Source organism: Phyllostomus hastatus, unplaced genomic scaffold, assembly GCF_019186645.2.
Source record: "Phyllostomus hastatus isolate PE091 unplaced genomic scaffold, TTU_PhHast_1.1 phas_scaffold_200, whole genome shotgun sequence".
Classification (NCBI taxonomy): Eukaryota; Metazoa; Chordata; class Mammalia; order Chiroptera; family Phyllostomidae; genus Phyllostomus; species Phyllostomus hastatus.
This window is the reverse complement of record NW_025334016.1, coordinates 5,251,597-5,272,571: the sequence shown is the minus strand read 5'-3', so window position 1 is coordinate 5,272,571 and position 20,975 is coordinate 5,251,597. Positions and strand designations below refer to the sequence as shown.

Here is a 20,975-nt window from a genome sequence, read left to right as displayed (position 1 = left end):
ACTTAACGGATTGACCCATTTTTGTCTTCCTTCCACCCTCTGGCCTGCTGTAATTTGATTTAGGGCTTCTCAGAATTTATTCCTTGTCACCAACCAATTCTAGGAGTCCATAAGAGTAGTTAAAAGCATTTTATTTTATTTATTTTTTCTTTTTTTACGTTATATTTTTTTATTGTTGTTCAATTACAGTTGTCTCTATTTTTCTTCCATTACTCTCCCCTGCCCTGTCTACCCCCCATTTATTTTTTCCAACTCATGATATTGTGTATCTGTAATGTTAAGAATGAAGAAACAAATTAGAAAATCTTTTACTGAAATTGATAGAAAATTATTGTTTTAAAAAATATTTCTTCAAATAATTGGGAAATTTTTGGAAGAATTATTTTGCAATATGGAACACCTGTATGAATTCCCCTTGAAATTTACTTTGAAATGAATCAATGATATTTGAAGTGAAAAGTAGCTAGTTTTCAAGGAAACTTATTTAATACATTTACCCTTTGCTTTAAAGATGATCTCGAGCTTTTTAGATCAACAAGCCATCCTGTTTGTGGACACTGCTGATCGCCTTGCTTCGTTAGCTAGAGATGCTCTGGTTCATGCACGCCTGCCTAGTTTTGCCATCCCATATGCCATTGATGTACTGACTACTGGGTCTTACCCACGGCTGCCAACCTGCATTAGGGTAAGTACATTCTCCCCCACCTACCCTCATCTTAAAAGTTGAAGGCTTTGGCACTGGATCTACTATATTAGTAAGTAGACCAGCAAAAACTTTTATATTTTTAAAACAAATATTTTGTGTAGTTTGTTTTTTCCTCTGTAACTAAAATTGTATATATTTTTTTAAAATCAGTTGGGGTCAGAATGTGAGTAGGTATCAAAATGTGTGGGGTTTGTTGTTTTTTTTTTTTTTGGTGATGATAAACAGATGTGTAGATGTAACTTAGATCTATTTCAAATATGAAAGTACTGCATGTTAGTTGCTTTTGGAAAGTGTATTTAGATTTATTGTGTGGTAGTTTTACTGCCTTGGTACTATTGTATTTTATACTTGTAAGAAGTGGTGGAAGTCATCTAGTGACATTAAGTTGGTTTCATAAGTAGAGCATAAAGATCATGTTGTGTGACTGTTGGAATCATTTGGCACTCTAATGCATGATAGTAAAGGTCACTATTATTGATGTAGACTGCAGGAATGAGTGTTGATAGTCTCCTGAGTAAAGTAAGAAAATACTGTGTTAAGACAGGTGCAGCTAAAAATTATGCCTCTTTGTATGTTATTTTAAAATCACTTAAATTCTTTTGAAGGATAAAATTATTCCTCCAGACCCAATTACCAAAATTGAGAAACAAGCCACACTTCACCAGTTGAACCAGATTCTCAGACATCGCCTTGTAACCACAGACCTTCCTCCTCAGTTAGCAAATCTTACAGTTGGTATGTACTTGAAGGTTATTTTTTTTAACAGTTGATTTGTTAGAATATTTTAAAAGCTTTGGGGTTTTATTCAAAGAAATATCATTATGAAGTTTTGACCTACAATTCTAGTTGTGTTTGAATCTGTCGCTTGTCAGCCCTAGTATTTCTCTTTATTACCTGGAAATACAGTGCTGGTATTTGAAGCTGGCGAGTGGGTGTGAGTGATTGAGGTCACCTGGGGCTGCAGAAGAGCTAAGTCTCAGGGTTGAGCCTCAAGAAAATATTGTTCATTGAAGTTAGAAGAGTTGCCTTTGGTTTCTTTCTTTTTACTGTAGAGAGAGGGGAAGGGAGGGAGAAACAGAGGGAGAGAAACATTGATATGAGAAACATCCATTGGTTGCCTCTCATATGTACCCTGACCTGGGACCAAACCTGCAACCCAGGCATGTGCCCTGACTGGGAATTGAACTGGTGGCCTTTGTTTTGTGGGGTAACACCCAACCAACTAAGCCATAACATCTGGGGGCTGCCTTTGGTTTCTCAATGATCTGGAACCTGGCTACTGCTTATGCAGAAACCACTGAACTATTTGAACACTTAATGAAAAAACATTCAACCTACTTAAAATTTCTTATAAGCAAGACTGACAGTTCTGTGTTAGCAAAATCTTAAAAAAAAAAAAATCCTCACCCAAGGACATGCTTATTGATCTTAGACAGGGGAAGGGAAAAAGAGAGAGAGGGAGAGAAACATTGATTTGAAAGAGAAACATCATTCAGTTGCCTCTCTCATGCGTCCTGACAGAGGATGGAACCTACAACCTAGGCTTATTCCCTGACCAGGAATCAAACTTCTGACCTTTTGGTCTAGGGACCAACGCTCCAGCCAACTGAGCCACAGCAGTCAGGGCGAAAAGCTGCTTATTTATTTATTTTTTTTAATAAAGTAGATTTCTTTTCTTTTTCTAAAAGCAAATGGTCGGGTGAAGTTTCGAGTTGAAGGAGAATTTGAAGCCACCTTGACTGTAATGGGAGATGATCCTGATGTTCCATGGCGTCTTCTCAAGCTAGAAATTCTAGTAGAGGATAAGGAAACAGGAGGTAAATCACAAATATGGTTTTAAATCCTAAGTATTGATTTAAATGTTTGGTGTTTTTATATCATTGAACATTTTTTACAGACTAATAAATGTGTTTAGCAATTTATCATGTAATTTGAAGTAGATTTTATGATAATCATAACTACCGACTGACCTTAGAGATTTTAGTGTTTATAATATTCTTTAGTTTTCCTAGATAGTTTCAATTCTTTTTAAAAAATTCATTGTTAGTTGGTACTGTGACATGATCTGTATGCTTTTCTGATTAACCACTGTCTTGTCTTCTGCTAATGGAAGATGGGCGAGCCTTGGTTCATAGCATGCAAATCGACTTTATCCATCAGCTGGTGCAGTCAAGGCTATTTGCTGATGAGAAACCTCTTCAGGACATGTACAATTGCCTACGTATCCTTCTGCCTCTAGTCTTGAACTGTTGTAGCTTAAACTCTCCCCTTCCCCTTCTTTTGGTAGAAATGGGGCTGGGGGACTAGTCAATGGGAAGAATAGTGATAGATCTATAATAAACCAAGTTTTAAATTTTACTGTTCACTTTGTGGGTAAAAAAAAATGATGAATTAGAAATAGTACTATTTGGAGAAAAAAGTAGTACTATTTGGTCTACCCATATACTCTATAAACTATGATGAATTAAGGGGCAACTTGGACCTTGTGGTTTGTTTATAATTAGATCAACATTAAATATATCTTTTTCTAAGATTATGCCACAAATTATATCACTTTTTAGGATGAGTCACTGAAGAAATACAATTCCAGAAATGTCTTTCATAACCAGCTTTTGGGAATAAAACTTTTATTAAATGAAGTTTGCTTATACTTGATTGGCTGTTGTAGTAATGTATATTATATTTGCTTAACAAGATGATCCATCAGATTCTTTCTGCTTATCACTTCAGTTAGAAGTGCTACATTCCCAAACTCTAATGTTAATCCGAGAGCGGTGGGGAGACCTTGTGCAGGTAGAAAGGTATCATCCTGGAAAGTGCCTCTCCCTCTCAGTTTGGAAGTAAGTAAAGTTGATTCTGGTGGATTCATGCTATGACTGTAAATACTGTTTCTCTTTTTCTCTTATATATCTGATTTACTATATGCTGATAGCTGTGTGCCTCTAACAACATGATTTTGTATAGTAAGGTCCCGTGGTAGCATACAAACTTCACAAGACATCCAAAATTGACACCTTTCTTAGAATGTGGCGTTTTAAATATGTAGACTCTATCTGCTTGTTTTAAGACTTATTCTAAAAAAGTTAGATTACTCTGGGCTAATACCAGATTGCTAAAAAACTTACATTGTTAGATATCGTTTTTTAAAAAACATGCTTGCTTATCACAGTTTTACATTTTGAATTGCACCTTTTTGATATCTTTTGGGAGGAGGGTTTTGGGAAAAATTAGTTATCAGGCTGTTCATAGTGCTTAATTCCCTGTTTAAACTTTGCTTGAGTCCCATTTTCTATAGAGCAATCAGAGATGAATAGATACCATTTAGAATATAGGTTGTTTTGTTTTGGATTTTTGTTTGCATGTTTTAATTTTAAATTCTGTGGGGTTTTTTTAATGCAGTAAATCAAATACTGTTTGATTACAGACTAGCCCTCTTCCCAATATCAATGTATTCCCTCCACAAACAGTGAGGGTCTGCCATGTTCTAGATTCTGGCTAAGGCACACAATAGATTGCCTCTATTTCAACCCAAAAGTTAACAGTCTGTGTTGAAAAAGATTGTATGTTTCTTTTTTTCTCTTTAGTCAACAGGTCCTTGGGAGAAAAACAGGGATGGCATCTGTTCACAAAGTTACAATTAAAATAGATGAGAATGATGTCTCTAAACCTTTGCAGATTTTTCATGATCCTCCTCTGCCAGTTTCTGATTCCAAATTAGTAGAAAGAGCCATGAAGGTAGATGATGTCAGTATATTTTAATATTGATTTAATGAAATGAATGTAATATAACTTATCATTTATAGTTAAACTTTTAGTACATATTCTTTAAAATACCTAATTGTTCCTAGAATCTTTTGCAAAACTTGTTTTAAATGATTGTTATGCTGCTGCACTGGTTATTTGTTAAAAATCTGATAATCTATAACAGTTTTAAAAATATTCTTCCATATTTTAAAATTTAAATTAGATCATTGTTTTATTTTTAAGTTTAGTCATTTAATCTTTATAATAACTGATACATACTGTATCTTGATCTGTACTTGCTAAAATGTTATCTCGAGTCTTCATACCATAAACACCAATACCATGTTTATTTTTTTAAGTTTGTTTGCACTCAATCAGTGTGATTCTAAAAGGAAATATCTTGAAGCTCAATAATCTACTGAGGCTTTTAAAGTAAAAAGGTTTAAATTACACATACAATTCTGTTATTCTTGTCTATGCAGATTGATCACTTATCAATAGAAAAACTCCTGATTGACAGCGTCCGTGCACGAGCTCATCAGAAGCTCCAAGAGCTGAAGGCTATTCTTAGAGGCTTCAATGCCAATGAAAACTGTAGGTTCTTTAAATAGGCATTTGTTTCTTTTGTTTGAACTTGTATTCACTTTCATTTTCCGAAGGGTCTGTCTGAATGAGTTCTTTCCTGATATACTGGTTTTGTTATGGAGACAGGGCATTTTTGCATTTTAACTTATGATCCACCAAGCTTGTCCTAACTTTGCCTTATTTTCTTTTTATTTAATGTGGCCTTATTTTGAAATGTCTACATACTGATCCTCCTTAAAACTCTTTTTTTTTCCTATTGAAATGGAAGCTGTTTAAACATTTTAATATGAATCTTGCTGCTTCTGGTTTTTCTTCTATGGTTAAGGCAGCCTTGCAGATTTTTATGATATAATTATAAAATGTGCCTTTTTGAAGCAGAATATATGCTTTGTCTTTTAAAACATTATTTTGAATTGTTAATACATTAACAGGGTTCAAAATAAATACAGATGTACACATATAGTGAAAAATCTTCTATTTACCTAGTAGATTCAGAGTTTGGTGGACAGTCACTTAGAAAGTAAGCACTTCCATTAGGAATATAGTTTCGCGGTATTATAATGCACGTATTTACTAATATCCCTACCCCAGTTGTTCTTGGCCTTGATTACCTCATTCCCATAGTGAATGCCCTTTAAGTGAGATGATGTAAGTGAAGTGCCATATAAACACGAAGTCTTACTAGTGCTAGAAGCAAAGACACTGCCTTTCATTATCACAGCCCACCTCAATCCATTATACTTAAAAAGCAGCTTCTTAAGTATGGACTAGTCACAGTGGATTAAAGCTCCTTTGATGAAGTAGATAAAAACACTGCCTAAAGAAAAGACAAAGTCAGGAAAATGAATTTATATTTAGAATACAAGATTTCCAAGCTGGTGAAAGAATATAGGTGAAAAAGCTAAAGACTAAGAGGAAGGGCAGCTTAACTTAAAAATGCAAATGTGGGCCTTAAAGAAATACAGGGTATGTCAGACATCTGGTGAATGTAGTGGCTAAATCTATTTTGAGGGTACATGTCTAGTAGCTTCATCAAGGTTTAACATTAGATTTCTTAGGTATTGGGTTTTTAAAAAAGAATTTATTTATTTAAAAATATTTTATTTATTTGTAGAGAGAGGGGAAGAGAGGGAGAAGAAGAGGGAGGGAAACTGTGAGAGAGAAATAGCACTCGGCTGAGAGGCAACCAGGGTCCTGGCCTGCAACACAGGCGTGCACCCTGACTGGGAGTCGAACCAGTGACCTTTTGGTTTGCAGGCTGGTGTCCAATCCACTGTGCCACACCAGCCAGGGCAATTTGAGGGTATATGTCCAGTAGCTTCATCAAGGTTTAACATTAGATTTCTTAGGTGTTGGGTTTTTCTTAAAGATTTTATTTGATTTTATTTATTTTTAGACAGAGGGGAAGGGGAGTGAGAAAAACAGGGAAACATCAATGTGTGGTTGCCTCTCATGCGCCCCCTACTGAGGACCAGGCCCGCAGCCTCAAACTGGTAACGTTTTGCTTTGCAGGACAGTGCCCAACCAAGTGAGCCCCACTGGTTAGGGCTAGATTAGTTATCTTTTTATTATTGAATTATAACAGTTCTTTATGTAAGTACCTTTTCATATATCATGATTTGTAAGAATTCTTTCATTCTGTGAGTTTTTTTACTTTATGGTATCCGTTTGTAACACAAGTTTTTAATTTTGACAATGTCAAATTAAATTGTCTTTTTTTCTTTTTGTTGCTTGTACTTTTAGTGTCATATCTAAAGAATCCATTACTTAACCAAAGGTCATGAACATGTGTGCCTGTGCTTTCTTCTAAGAGCTTTATAGTTTTAGTTCTTACGTTCACATTCCCTTTAGTTAATGTTTATGTTTGGTGTGAGATAAGGGTCCAACCACATTCTTTTGTATAAGGATATGTACTGTTCCAGTAACTTTGATTAAAAAGACAAATTGTCCCCTATTTAATTGTCTGGGCACCCTTGTTGAAATGCCCCTTTTTTGTTCTTTACAAAAACTTGTAAATTATTTTTGCAATCTTAATTTTTCTAATTTCTAGTTTTTCAAAATACAGAAATTCTAAAATTTCATTTATTGGGATTGCAGAAAAGAGTGTTTTGTGATCTTGTGATAGACCCTGGTTTTCTTATCATCTGTAATCAAGGCTTGATTAAAAATACTCAGTATAATTGCCCTGAGGATATTTAAATTACTTTGAAAAACAGACTTGAAGCATATGTTTACATAGGAAGTTTTGTGTGTTGTTCATAAGTTGTGAAGATTTTTCTTCAGCAGCATTTTGTAGAGATGTCACTACTTGAGTAGCCAAAAGATCTGAGTTCAACTGTGTGCTCAAGTGAATAAATCACACTCTTTGGACCCCAGTCTCCTCATCTGTAATTAGAGGATGTCCAGGTTTTTCCTAGAACTCTAACTAGTAGAAGTGTGTTACTGTAGTGGTTTGCCAGCCCTAGGTGTCTGTAGAGGCCTCAGTGTTAGGGAAAGGTGCTCTGGAAGCTATGTTTTGGAGTGGGGGGGAAGTGCTGGCATGTAGAATTGGGCCTCTCAGTTCTGGAAATGAGGACAGCTGTAGGAAAAGTCATCTGACCCACCATTATAGGGCATAAGCTTTAACTTGTTTTTAAAGTTCATGTGTATGCATTTAGACTCTTCATGTAGTCTTAATTGATCCCTTTTGTGATGGGAAAACATGCTCCCCCCCCCCAATCCAGCACTCATGTTTTATTTACCGCTCTATTTATTTATTTATTTTTATTATTTTTAAAAATATATTTTATTGATTATGCTATTACAGTTGTCCCATTTCCCCTCTTCAGTCCCCTCCACCCTGTATACCCTCTCCCACCCACTTCCCCCCTTTAGTTCATGTCCATGTGTCATAAGTTCTTTAGCTTCTACATTTCTCATACTATTCTTACCCTCCCCCTGTCTATTTTCTACCTACCATCTATGCTACTTATTCTCTGTACCTTTTCCCCCTCTCTCCTCCTCCCACTCCCCTGTTGCTAACCCTCCATGTGATCTCCCTTTCTGTGGTTCTGTTCCTGTTCTAGTAGTTTGCTTAGTTTCTTTTGGTTTTGCTTTAGGTGTGGTTGTTCATAATTGTGAGTTTGCTGTCCTTTTATTATACATGTTTTTTTTTAATCTTCTTTTCTTAGATAAGTCCCTTTAACATTTCATAAAATAAGGGCTTGGTGACGGTGAACTCCTTTAACTTGACCTTATCTGAGAAGCACTTTATCTGCCCTTCCATTCTAAATGAAAGCTTTGCTGGATAGAGCAATCTGGGATATAGGTCCTTGTCTTTTATGACTTGGAATACTTCTTTCTAGCCCCTTCTTGCTTGTAAGGTCTCTTTTGAGAAATCAGCTGACAGTCTGATGGGAACTCCTTTGTAGGTTACTGTCCCCTTATCTCTTGCTGCTTCTAGGATTCTCTCCTTCATTTTTACCTTGGCTAATGTAATTATGATGTGTCTTGGTGTGTTTCTTCTTGGGTCCAACTTCTTTGGGGCTCTCTGTGCTTCCTGGATTTCTTGGAAGTCTATTTCCTTTGCCAGAGTGGGGAAGTTCTCCTTTATTATTTGTTCAAATACATTTTCAATCTGTTGCTTTTCCTCTTCCCCTTCTGGTACCCCTATAATTCAGATGTTGGAACATTTAAAGATGTCCTGGAGGTTCCTAAGCTTCTCATTTTTTTGAATTCTTATTTCTCCGTTCTTTCCTGTTTGGTTGTTTCTTTCTTCCTTCTGGTCCCCTCTATTGTTTTGAGTCCCAGTTTCCTTCCCATCACTATTGTTTCCCTGTGCATTTTCCTTCATTTCTTTCATGGTACCCAGCATTTTTTCATCTAATTTGTGTCCAAAATCAACCAATTCTGTGAGCTTCCTGATCACTAGTGTTTTGAACTGTGCATCTGATAGATTGGCTATTTCTTGGTTGCTCAAAAGGATGAGTTCTGGGGCACTGATTTGTTCTTCTATTTGAGCCATCTCTCTCTCTTTCTCTTTTTTTTTTTGGTCTGGTCGCTCCCGTTACGGTGAGGGGCGGAGCCTTCGGTGTTCACCAGGACTGGGCACCCCAGTCGCTAGATTGTGACATTGTATGTGGGGGCAGGCTGAGAGGGAACAATGGCAGTAGCTCCATTCTCTGTGGGACCTCAGTCCCTTCCCTGGGATCCTGGGTTGGGTGCTCTGCCCTGTTCCACATCGCTGCCTCACAGCAGGGTTCAGCTGCCACTTGCATACTCAGGGTCCATCCACTGCTATCTTGCGCGCCCCAGATGCCTTACTTGCTCCCAGTTGCCTTATGCACCCAGTTATCCCTGTTCTCCACGCCCCACACCCAGCTGCTCCTCTCTGCCCTTCCTACCGGTCTGGATGAACGGTCTGTTTCAACTTCTTGGCTGTCCGACTTCCATTCAGATAAATTCTCTATCAGTTCTGGGTGTTATTCTGCCTCTAAGTTGTTGTTGTTCCACTCTTGGTTGTGCATGGAGGTACAGTGCGTCCACCTATGCCTCCATCTTGGCCGGAAGTCTCGGGAAAGCATGCTTTAATCAGATCCTTTACTGGGACCAGGGGCTGTTCTTATAATCCCTTAATACAGTTACCCTTTGTCCCCTGGCTTTTCTTCCAGCTCCTCACCGGAATGCCCCAAATGGAACATTTCAAGGGATGGCTAGGAGAATGTACAGACAGTGGATTTTGTATAGCCTAGATGGCAGTATGTGGTTGCTTTTTTTTTTTTTAAGATTTTATTTATTTATTTTTAGAGAGAGGGGAAGGGAGGGAGAAATAGACAGAAAGAAATATCAGTGTGTGGTTGCCTGTCACACAGCCCCCACCGGGGACCCAGCCCACAACCCAGGCACATGCCCCGCTTGGGAATCGAACCTGCGACCCCCTGCTTTGCAGTCCTGGTGCGGAATCTGCTGAGCCATGCAAGCCAGGGGATGTGGTTTCTTAAGGGTGGAAAAAAGGCTCTGGAGAAAGGCAGTGAAAGGCACTAAAGGGGACTTGTCATGTGGCCCCATTTGCAACATTGCCTGACTCTTGAAAGATGGGGGGCTCTCCTTGGGTTGTGCTCTGTCAGCACTGAAATTGGGGAATTGAAGTCAGTTCAGAAACTGAACTACACATAGCCATTCCTAATTGTACCTAATGGCTTGTCTTCGGTCTTCACACTTTATATTACTGTCTATTGGTGCATTCTTCATGTTGTCCTCAATAAATAGGTAGGGAGAAATAAAAGAGGAGATATGTATATCTCCTGCTGCAGGAAAAAGTAGTGTACAGTCCTGTCATCTTGCATAGCTTTTAATTCTCCCTTCTATACTTTATTCACAAGTTTCTCCATTTTTGGATACCATAACACCGGTTGCTTTTAAATGCTTAGGGCCTTATATATTTTATTTTATGGACATTGGTGGTGATAAAATATGTTCAGATATATACATCAAAGTATTTTCTATCTTTTGGACTGTGGTGTATGTTCTACTTTGATGCCCTACCTTTTCAAGAATGCTCAATTTTTATAATTAGATTGAAATTATAATTGTTATCCTAATTGTCAGAACTAGTTTTACTTCATTGCTACACTTTAAAAATGTTTTGCTTTAAGGAATACATTTCTATCCTGTTAGGAATTATAACAGTACAGATCAGTTTTAAAAATCAGGAACAGTGCTTCAAATCTGTAAGTACTTTTTATTATACTAACAGTCAATTCAGCGAAACATGAACTAATTTGTCACACTGCTCTGAATTGTAAAATACTGTAAAAGCAATTCCTGTTTGTGCCTTTTTCTGTTTTTTGTTCTATTTTGTTTGTTTTTAGGTGACAGTTCTGCTGGATCTGCATGTTAAACATTTGTATACAAATATATATCAGATATACTTTCAAGCAGTTTGTTTTCATCTAACTAACTATGTCTCCTTCAATTTTCTGTTTTTGCTTTATAAATTTGATAATTTGTATAGATAGTGCCAGTGGTATCCTCACATATTTTAATTATTGCAAAATCATAGTAAGAGGTTTTGGTATGTCTTTGAGTCATAAAGGAGTCTAGATAATGTATATTGTTAAGCACTTTACTTTTTAAATCACCCTTACAAACTTGTTATTTCTTCCTCCTAAGGATCCATGGCATGGACAGCAAGATATTACTGTCCTTGTTTAATCAAGTAGCACAGAGAAGTCACATCTGGTGAAAGGCGGGAACTCCATTACCGCTCTTCTCACTGCCTGCCTTTCTTCTGTGCTGTAGCTTTAGAGAAATGTGGTAACCAAAAGAGCATATTCCTTTTATAACACTTCAACCTGATCAGCACCTGGTGTACTTTCATTGCTCTGCTCCTTACTTTGTTATGCCTACCTATGGGATTAAGGGAAAAGTTAATTGGGCCTGGTAAAAATACTGTGAAATTCTAGAATAAGAATATTGGCAGCTTTGGGAATTTGTGCATAATAGTTGCCTATGTCTTATTTTTCTGTAACTTGAAAATGAGTTATATAAATAATGGAAAAAAATTTCCTATATAATCATTAATGTTTAATAGTTCTCAAGCATTTTTTTTAACACATGGGTCTTAATTTCTAGAAAACCTTTCTTTATGAAGAATGGCATTGAGAATATTTAGGCCATAGATGAAACTTATTGGATTTACCAAACAAGTGATTTTCTTCCCACTATATTAGAAAGAAAATCCTTAAAAATTAACTTACTGGTAATTACTGAGTGAAAGTAAAACTAGAACCTGCCTCACTAATGAAGTTAAATTTCACGAGCTGTATTAACCTTTTTTAAGGCATCTTAAAATTTTTTTGCTATAGCATTTGAGACAGGCATGTTTGTTTCAAGTTACCTTGAAGATTACACTCTTTTGAGTTACTAATTGACTTAATAGTACTATTCCAGTTTTGCAAAAATCATGTTTTTCTTCTGTCAGGATTGTTGAATAGTTGGTTTGTTTCTACTCACTGAGAAATACTTTTTTTTAGAACTACTAAGAAATATAATTTTTAATTTTTAACTGTTCAGCTTCCATAGAGACTGCACTTCCAGCTCTTGTTGTTCCCATCTTGGAGCCCTGCGATAATTCGGAGTGTCTACACATTTATGTAGATTTGCATTCTGGAATGTTCCAATTGATGCTTTATGGACTTGGTACGTTACTAAATAATACAGTCATTCAGTGTAAGGAAAAATGTTTTTAACAGAAGCAAAATTAGAATTTTCTGCCATTAGATATTGAGAAGAGTGGCATAAGCAAGTATAGAGAGTAGATACAGAAGGAATAACTCACTGATATCTTCTGTTCCTTGGGGCCCATTTTAACTCTAGTTTGGATTTTTTTGTACCAGAAGGTAAACTTCCCAGTACGAAGTACATTCATGTTCTTTCTCTCATGTAAAACTAATAGTTTTGATGGCTGATGTTTTTTAGATGAACTGTTTTACCACTAATAATTGGGTGACATGGAGATGGTGAAAAGGAATTCTCATGTCATTCATGGCTGAAGAACATATTTAATGACCGTGTAAATGTCTACGATAACTTGGGGTACAGAATCCTGGAGGAAAAGACTTTTTTTCTGGATTAAATACAATAGAAATTAAAGTTTGATTTCTTACATGTTCTATTAGTGAGTTGTTCTGAAATGATGAAATAGTAGGAACTTAGTGGTTTCATGTTGTTAATAGCACATTTGCCATGTGACTGTAATAGCACATTTGCCATTTGAAATTTGTATTAAGCTAGATAGATTGATGAAAATAAAAGGTTTTCTAGTTACATGGATAGAAATACTGTTCCGTGAATTTCTCATGGAAAACTGGCCACATTACTTTGAATCATATCACATTTATGATGGCTAAATGATAACTGATAAATTTATGAATTGCCTTTTAACTATGGTTCATACCAACTGGCCGTTGATGTTTGTTCCTTAAAACTTTAACTGTTTTCTTGATTATTAACACAGTACATACTCAAGTGAAAAACCTAGACATATAAAAATGAGAGAAGAAGCAAAAAATAGTTACTCTTGGCCATCATTGTTATTTTCATCTCAGACTTTTATAACAAAGAACCAGAATGGGTGGCTTAAACAACAGAAATTTACTCTTTCAGTTCTGGAGGTTGGAAGTTTGAAAGCAGATTGCCAGCATGGTCCCCTTACGGTCAGGGCCCTCTTCTTGGCTTGTAGATGTCAGCCTTCTCATGTGTGGTCACATGGCAGGAAGAGAGAGAGCACTCGAGAGTGAGCAAACTTGGGCTTTTTTCATAAGGGCACTGATCCCATCATGAAGCCCCTAACTGTGGCCTTGTCTAAACCTAATCATCTCCCTAAGGCCCTCCCTCTAAATACCATCACATTAGGAGTTAGGGCTTCAACATATGAATAATGCAGTCTAATCCATAGCAGTGCTCCTTTTCTATCTTTTCTTTATTTCAAATCATTTTATACTTTGCTTTTTGTTCAACATTCTCTTATTAGCATTTTCTAGTGTCATTAAAAATTCTAAGTGACATTTAGCATGCTAATCTTCAGACAACACTACTTGCTTATGCCAGAGACCATCTGTATTAAATAAATAAATAAATAAATAAATAAATATTATGGAGTTTTATCATTTTTATAACTTTTAAGTTTTTAATTCTAGTAATACTATGAGTTTTGAATACATACAAGTTAAAAATTTTGAGTAGACTAAGAGTTCTGGGAATTAAAATATAGGCAAGGAATTAATTCATATATTACTTATTCTTCCTGCAATTGTACATTTGCCATTAATTACTTGTCTAAACTATAACTCTCCCTAAATGTTAAAGAGGGAATACAAATTAGATTAATTTATGCCTAATGACACATTCAGTTTAGTTTTTTCCTGACTCAAAAATAACACTACTATTTACCTAAAACAATAATTTCATTTAAGTTTTGGGCTACCTAGGTATTTTGTGTCATGTGTCAGCAATTAATTAATGAAATACTTTATTTTATAGACCAGGCCACTTTGGATGACATGGAGAAGTCTGTGAATGAGGATATAAAACGGATCATTCCCTGGATTCAACAACTTAAGTAAGTTTATTTATTTAGCTCAAGACTAAAAATGGAAACTTATTTTGACAAGATATATTTTCTCTTGATCACTTTTAATGTTTATGACTTGAAACTTGAGCACCTTTTGGTACTTAAATCTAAATTCTCTTGGAATAGGTCCAGGATGGGAGTGCTTCGTATTAAATTCCCCTCTAGAGCAAATACAGGTATGAAGGGCATGACACTCAACTTTCGTTCCTTGCCACATTTTCTCTTGTACAAGTACTCTCTAAGTACTCTACAAAATGAATTTTACTGTATCTAGTCTTCTCTGCAATAGTGTCTTATTTGTTCTTATTCAGGACAATCTTCAAGGTATGACTCTACCAGCTGGCACTTTGAAAATTATCATTTCTGCTTCTCTAATAGTGTCATTCATTTTGTCTCAAAATCCTTTGAATGCTTCATATTGTGAAACTAAATAAATTGAAAATTGAGCTAGAGATAATTATGAGATTGGTTTTATTACCACTCTAGTGCACAAAGGTACCTTACAGCAACTCTTAACAAACCCTCTTTTAAAATTAACAGAACAAAATTCCAAGTGATAAAAATAAATTTTAGAGATTAAAATTAAATCTGGCAAATGGAGAAGGGGTGGGATCTATTAATTTTGTGATCTTTTAGCCTACCCCTTCTCCTTTGGCAAGTTTTAGTTTTGTAAATATTTGAAGATTTTGATATCATCAAGTCATTTTTTTCATTAACAGGACATGATTTTAAATGTCAATAGATAGATAATATTACATGAGCCTTTTGGACAGCTGTTTAGTTTATCTGTATCTGAAAAATGATAGTCATTACTCTGGATAACAATTTCTAAAATTTTTGTGGATTGGCATCATTTGTTGTGCATTTTGGCTCAACAAGCAAGGTTTAAATACTTAAATGATTAATTCACATCTTGCATACCTTGAGGTTGTTTATCTGGCACTTTCAGCTAGCAGAAATATAACCTAAAACCAGAAAGCTAAGCCCCAAAAACCTTAAGCTCACATAATTTATTTATAAGAAAGGTCCCATGGTTGTCAGTTATTTTAGTGCTTCTCAAATGATCTTTGATGAATAACCAGTTTACCACAAATTTATCATGGGATATTAACTTTTTGAAATAACTATTCAAGTATTATTTACCTAGCATAAAATTTACCCGTTTTAAGTGTATAATTCCATGACTTGTAGTAAATTGAATGAGTTTTGCAGCCATAAACACAACCCAGTTTTAGAACATTTTCATCGCCTCAAAAAGGTACTAATTTACTGTTAATCCCTATTCCCAGCCTCAGCTTCAGGCATGAATCTATTTTCTGTTTCTATAGATTTACCTTTTCTGGACATTTCATATAAATGAAATCATAAATTATGTGATCATTTGTGACTGGCTTCTTTTTTAACTTAGCATAATGTTTCAGAATTCATGTTGGAGCATGTACATATCTCAGTACTTCATTCCTTTTTTTTAAGATTTAAAAAAATATATTTATTTTTAGAGAGGGGAGAGGGAGGAAGAAAGAGAAAACCATCAATGTGTGGTTGCCTCTTGTGCGCCCCCTACTGGGAATTGAGAATTGAATTGGTGACCCTTTGGTTCGCAGACCTGTATTCAATCTATTGAGCCTCACCAGCCAGAGCAGTACTTCATTCCTTTGTATGACTGAATAATACTTCAATGTATAGGTAGACCACATTTTGTTTATCCATTTATCAATTGATGAACATTTGGGTTCGTTTCCACTTACTGGCTATTGTAAATAATGTTTCTGTGAATATTCACATACAGATCTATGTGTGGACTAACATTTTCATTCTACTATGAGTGTGATTACTGGGTCATACAGTAAATTTATGTTTAACTTTTTAAAGAAACTGCCAAACTAGTTTCCCAAGTAGTTGTGCCACTTTGCAGTTGCATCAGCAGTGTTTGAGGGTTTTCATTTCTCTACATTCTTGCTAACACTTATTACTGTCTTTGCCTATGGCCATCCTAGTGAGTATGATGAGGGTGGTTTTAATTTACATTTCCCTAGTGGCTAATGATATTGAGCATCTGTTCATATGATTACTTTTTTTAATAATATGCAATGAAGACAAACTTCAGAAAAAACAAATGGAGAAATGTATAAAATATAAGCCCCAATTTTTTATTATTAGAGTTAACAGACAAAATTACATTTCAATAAACATAATCATAATGGATACTACAAGAAAAAAGATAATTTTAAATCTATGCATGTTTTTCATTAAAAGTACATGTATTGACAATTAATATAGAAAATTGACTTTTATTAAATATATTTTACTGATTTTGCTGTTACAGTGGTTCCAATTTTTGCCCCTTTGCCTCCCTCCACCCGGTACCCCCATTACCTCCAGCAATTCCCTTCCTTAGTTTATGTCCATGGGTCATGCATGTAAGTCCTTTGCCTATTCCATTTCCTATACTATTCTTAACATCCCCCTATTTTGTACCTCCAATTTGTACTTCTTAATCCCTGCACCTTTTCCCCAATTCTCCCCCTCCCAGCTATAACCCTCCAAATGATCTCTATATCTATGATTCTGTTCCTGTTCTGGTTGTTTGCTTAGTTTCTTTTTTAGATTCAGTTATTGATAGTTGTGCATTTGTTGCCATTTTAATTTTCATAGTTTTGATCTTTTTCTTATATAGTTCTCTTTAACATTTCATATAATAATGGCTTGGTGATGATAAAGTCCTTTAGCTTTACCTTGTCTGGGGAGCACTTTGCATTCTAAATGATAGCTTGTCTACCCTTCCATTCTAAATAATAGCTTTGCTGTATATCATCCAGCAAAGTCTTCTTGGGTATAGGTCCTTGCTTTCATCACTCTGAATACTTCTTGCTAGTCTCTTCTACCCTGCAAAGTATCTTTTGAGAAATCATCTGACAGTCTTATGGAAACTCCTTTGAAGGTAACACTCTGCTTTTCTCTTGCTGCTTTTAAGATTCTGTCCATATCTCTAACCTTTGGCATTTTCATTATGTGTCTTGGTGTGGTTTTTTGGGGTTCAACTTGTTTAAGATTCTCTGTGCTTCCTGGACTTGAATGCTTTTTTTCTTCCTTATGTTCCAAATTGTTCTTTTGACTCTCAGCTTCATCCCCTCCACTGTTAGTTCCCTGTGGATTTTTCTTTATTATGCTCAGTGCAACCTTCATTTCTGCCTGGCTCTTTTTTATGGTGTTGCAGTACCCAATGAATTCTTTTAGCATCCTGATAACCAGTGTTTTGAACTCTGCATCTGATAGATTGCTTATCTCCATTTCATTTAGTTATTTTCCTGCAGTTTTGTTCTGTTCTTTGGGCCATATTTCTTTGTCTCCTCAATTCAGCAGCTTCCTGGTGTTTGTTTCTGTGTATTAGGTAGAGCTGCTTTGACTTTCTGTCTTAGTAGCATGGCCTACTGTAGCTAAGGTACCTGTCTGGATGAACGTGGCTTCTTTAAATCCTTGGTTGTTGGACTTCCATACAGCTCGATTTTCTGACAAATCTGGGTCATGTTCATTTTAGAGTTTTGTTGTAATTTTTGCTGTAGTTTTGCATGGAGGCAAAGTGTGTTTACCTATACCTACATCTTAGCCAGAAGTCTCTTAATCTATATAGAGTGAGAGTGAAGTATTCTCTCCCTGACATTCATGGGCTCTCAAGCCATTTTCTAACTGAAGATTTTCACTAATTTCTAACTGAAATTGATCATTTTCCTGCCTGCAGCCAGCCGGGTGGTCTGGGTGGTGGCCCCTTGCATGCACTATGCCACAGCCAGGAAATTTACTGTTAATGCTCAAATTTTTTGTTCCAAAGAGTCATGACAAAACAAAAAATTAAAAAGTAAAATAGCAATTTCATATACACTTTGAAAAGAATTCTTGTCTTTATAATTTATACTTACATTGTATTTATGATACCTTTTTAAAATTTATTGATTTGAGAGAGAGGAAGAGGGGAGGGAGAGAAAGCAAGAATGAAATATCCATTTGTTGCTCCACTTACTTATGCATTCATTGGTTGATTCTTGTATGTGCCCTGACTGGGGGGTCGGACCTGCAACCTTAGTGTATCAGGACGATGCTCTAACCAAGTTAGCTACCTGGCCAGGGCTATTTATGATATCTTGTATTTAGAATTTTTATTGTGACAAGTAAGCCCATTTCTTGTTTGTTAATTTATCTAATCTAAGTTGGGTTGATGATAATGCTCATTATAGGAGATCATGCATATCTTAATTGTTTCTAGGTTATTCTTCTCTGTTATTCTTTGAATAACATACATAGTAGAGATACCAGTCCCACAAAGGTATGTTGATGGGACTGGAAGTAGAGATTCGAAAGCAATTTTAGCAAGTTCAGGACATTCAACTTTTACCTGCAATGAAGCAGCTATTGGTATATTTTCTTAAAGGTTTTTTATTTATTTTATTTGTAGAGGGGAAAGGAGGGAGAAAGAGAGAGGGAGAGAAACATCAATGTGTGGTTGCCTCTCGCGTACCCCCTATTGCTCATGCACCCCCTATTGGGGACATGGCCTACAACCCAAACATGTGCCTTGACTGGGAATTGAACTGGTGACCTTTTGGTTCCCAGGCCAATGCTCAGTCCACTGAGCCACACCGGCTGGGGCAGTATATTTTCAAAATTTATCTTTATTCCTTTGTTAGTAGCCAGTTCTAGCAATTGGTCCTGTGAGGTTATAGTTAAAGTTTTTCAGTGAAAAGAAATGGTTTCCGGATTTTATACTTTAATGTAACATGGTTTTACTGCACAACTAGTACAGTTTGTGCCACATGCACCTCACCACACAAAGGCAACGGCAACCGAATTGGACTATACCCTGTTCAGCAAGACAAGCCTACTGATATGAGCTTGAATGTGTGGCATTATTATGTAGCTATGAAAAGTTTCTAAATTCAGTATTCTTATTTTCTATAGTTACATCATTGTGGATCAGTGAGAGTTTATAAACTCTATTTTACACATATTCCTTTTTTCACATATTATGTGGTATCCTAGCACTAAAAGGAATAGTATAAAAAACATCAAAGTGAAATCTGGTGGCATAGCTGAGAAGAGGGAAAGAAGGTAGTTAATACTTAACTGGCACCTGATAGGTATACCCATGACATACACAATACAAAAACTGGGACTATGTATTTCCAATAATACCAGAAAAAAAATGAGATACTTTTATACTTATTTATTGTTCTGTTTGTTTTATAAACACTTCGGGCATTTTATAAAGGATGTTGAGATTAGTTTGCACTGTCTTATAAACCATAGGAAATCTGTCATCTATAATAAACTAATATAGTGTCTCTTTCTTAATGCTAGTTAATTCCACCTTATAACTAATCCAAATCATTCATATTGCAGTTTAACTCCTTAAAACTAGAACTAACAAACCAGTGCAAAAGTGGAAAAATGATTCACCATTATGGTCATGTGTTCTTTTTACTAGTTCAATTAAACTTCAAATTAATTATCTTTTTAGTAGTCTTCAATGATCTATTTATAAATCAGTAGCATGCAATCAATCAGAAAATTCTATGATTTTATGATGTGGTCTGTCTTTTTTAAATTAAGGTTTTGGCTTGGACAACAGCGTTGCAAACAGTCTATAAAACATCTGCCTACAATAAGCACTGATACATTGCAGCTGTCCAATTACTCAACTCATCCTATTGGAAAACTTTCTAAGCATAAGCTGTTCATTAAACTTACTCGTCTTCCACAATGCTATATTGTAAGTATGCCAAGGTGTGATTTGGGTGATCAAGTTCAGTAATTCTGTCAGTATCTTAAATGATTTATTGTTTAATTTGCAAATGTATCTTAGTGGATAGCTAACTTTTGTATAGTGATTCTTGACTCAGGAGAGGAGAGAACGGTGGTAGAGGTGGGAGAGGGAGGAAAATTATGTCTCTAAGAAATTACGTAGTGATCAGGCAGGTTTGGGGAATATAAGATATGCTCCAGTTCCTCACCCTAGGATCTCTCCTATAGTGAAACCTCGTTTCTGCTTGGGACGAGGCATTATCTTTGTATAAGAAGAAAATTTTTGAAAATAACTACTGTGGAGGTTTGGAGATGTTTTGATGTCAGATAAATTTGGGTGTTTTTAATTAAATGTTAACTTGCATAATGCAGGCTTTAAAATACGGACTCGCTGAAGGAACTTTATTTTTTCATCCTTAATTGATTGAAGGCATATATACCCACTTTATTGATTGCATGTACCTTTAGTGCATACCAAGATCCTTTCTTACTGCTTTTTCACTCTTTCTAGGTATTTTCCAGTTAGTTTCTTTGAGATCTTTGAATTGGTTAAAATTTGCAAAAACTTGAAATATGAACTCACCCTAAATACATGTCCCTGCTTATAGAAGTTTCTCTGTACACCAAGTAGATACTCGTGGATAATAATCTAAGGTGTTTGAAAAAGATAATTCAGGATTGTTGGTTGAAGATAGTGGGAATGACTTATTTTAAAGCTTTTGAGCTCTGCTTTAAAAAGATAGCTTTAAAAAGTACCCTGTGTAATCTGACATATCTTAAGTTAGTGTTATTAATGTAAACTGATAAATCTCATTGATGTGAATTTCATCTATTTTCTGAATTTTAAAACACCAGCTGTGGAACTAGATTTGACAAGTGACAAAGGATTATTATTTCAATTCTCGGCTATCTGCTTGGTTGATATTTGAAATGATACGTGGAATACACACAATAGTCAAACCTGTGAACACACACGTTACCTCTTACACTCAGCCATATACAAGGGGGGACCCACAAAAATCAGAATTATCT

The 20,975-nt window shown here is 35.7% G+C and overlaps 1 protein-coding gene across 3 annotated transcripts in view; it reads left to right on the top strand.

Annotated features, from left to right (window-relative positions):
• The window catches only part of MED14 (mediator complex subunit 14), a 72,036-nt gene that overhangs the window by 15,752 nt on the left and 35,309 nt on the right, over positions 1–20,975 (top strand). For 2 of the 3 annotated variants that reach the window (XM_045860530.1, XM_045860528.1), the window contains exons 4-13: positions 512–685; positions 1,312–1,441; positions 2,395–2,523; positions 2,820–2,927; positions 3,414–3,546; positions 4,291–4,450; positions 4,933–5,044; positions 12,089–12,214; positions 14,057–14,135; positions 19,752–19,911. In XM_045860530.1, coding sequence (XP_045716486.1) covers positions 512–685; positions 1,312–1,441; positions 2,395–2,523; positions 2,820–2,927; positions 3,414–3,546; positions 4,291–4,450; positions 4,933–5,044; positions 12,089–12,214; positions 14,057–14,135; positions 19,752–19,911 — 1,311 coding nt within the window. The remainder of the gene's footprint in view (positions 1–511; positions 686–1,311; positions 1,442–2,394; positions 2,524–2,819; positions 2,928–3,413; positions 3,547–4,290; positions 4,451–4,932; positions 5,045–12,088; positions 12,215–14,056; positions 14,136–19,751; positions 19,912–20,975) is intronic. The other variant, XM_045860529.1, reaches the window with a different exon arrangement.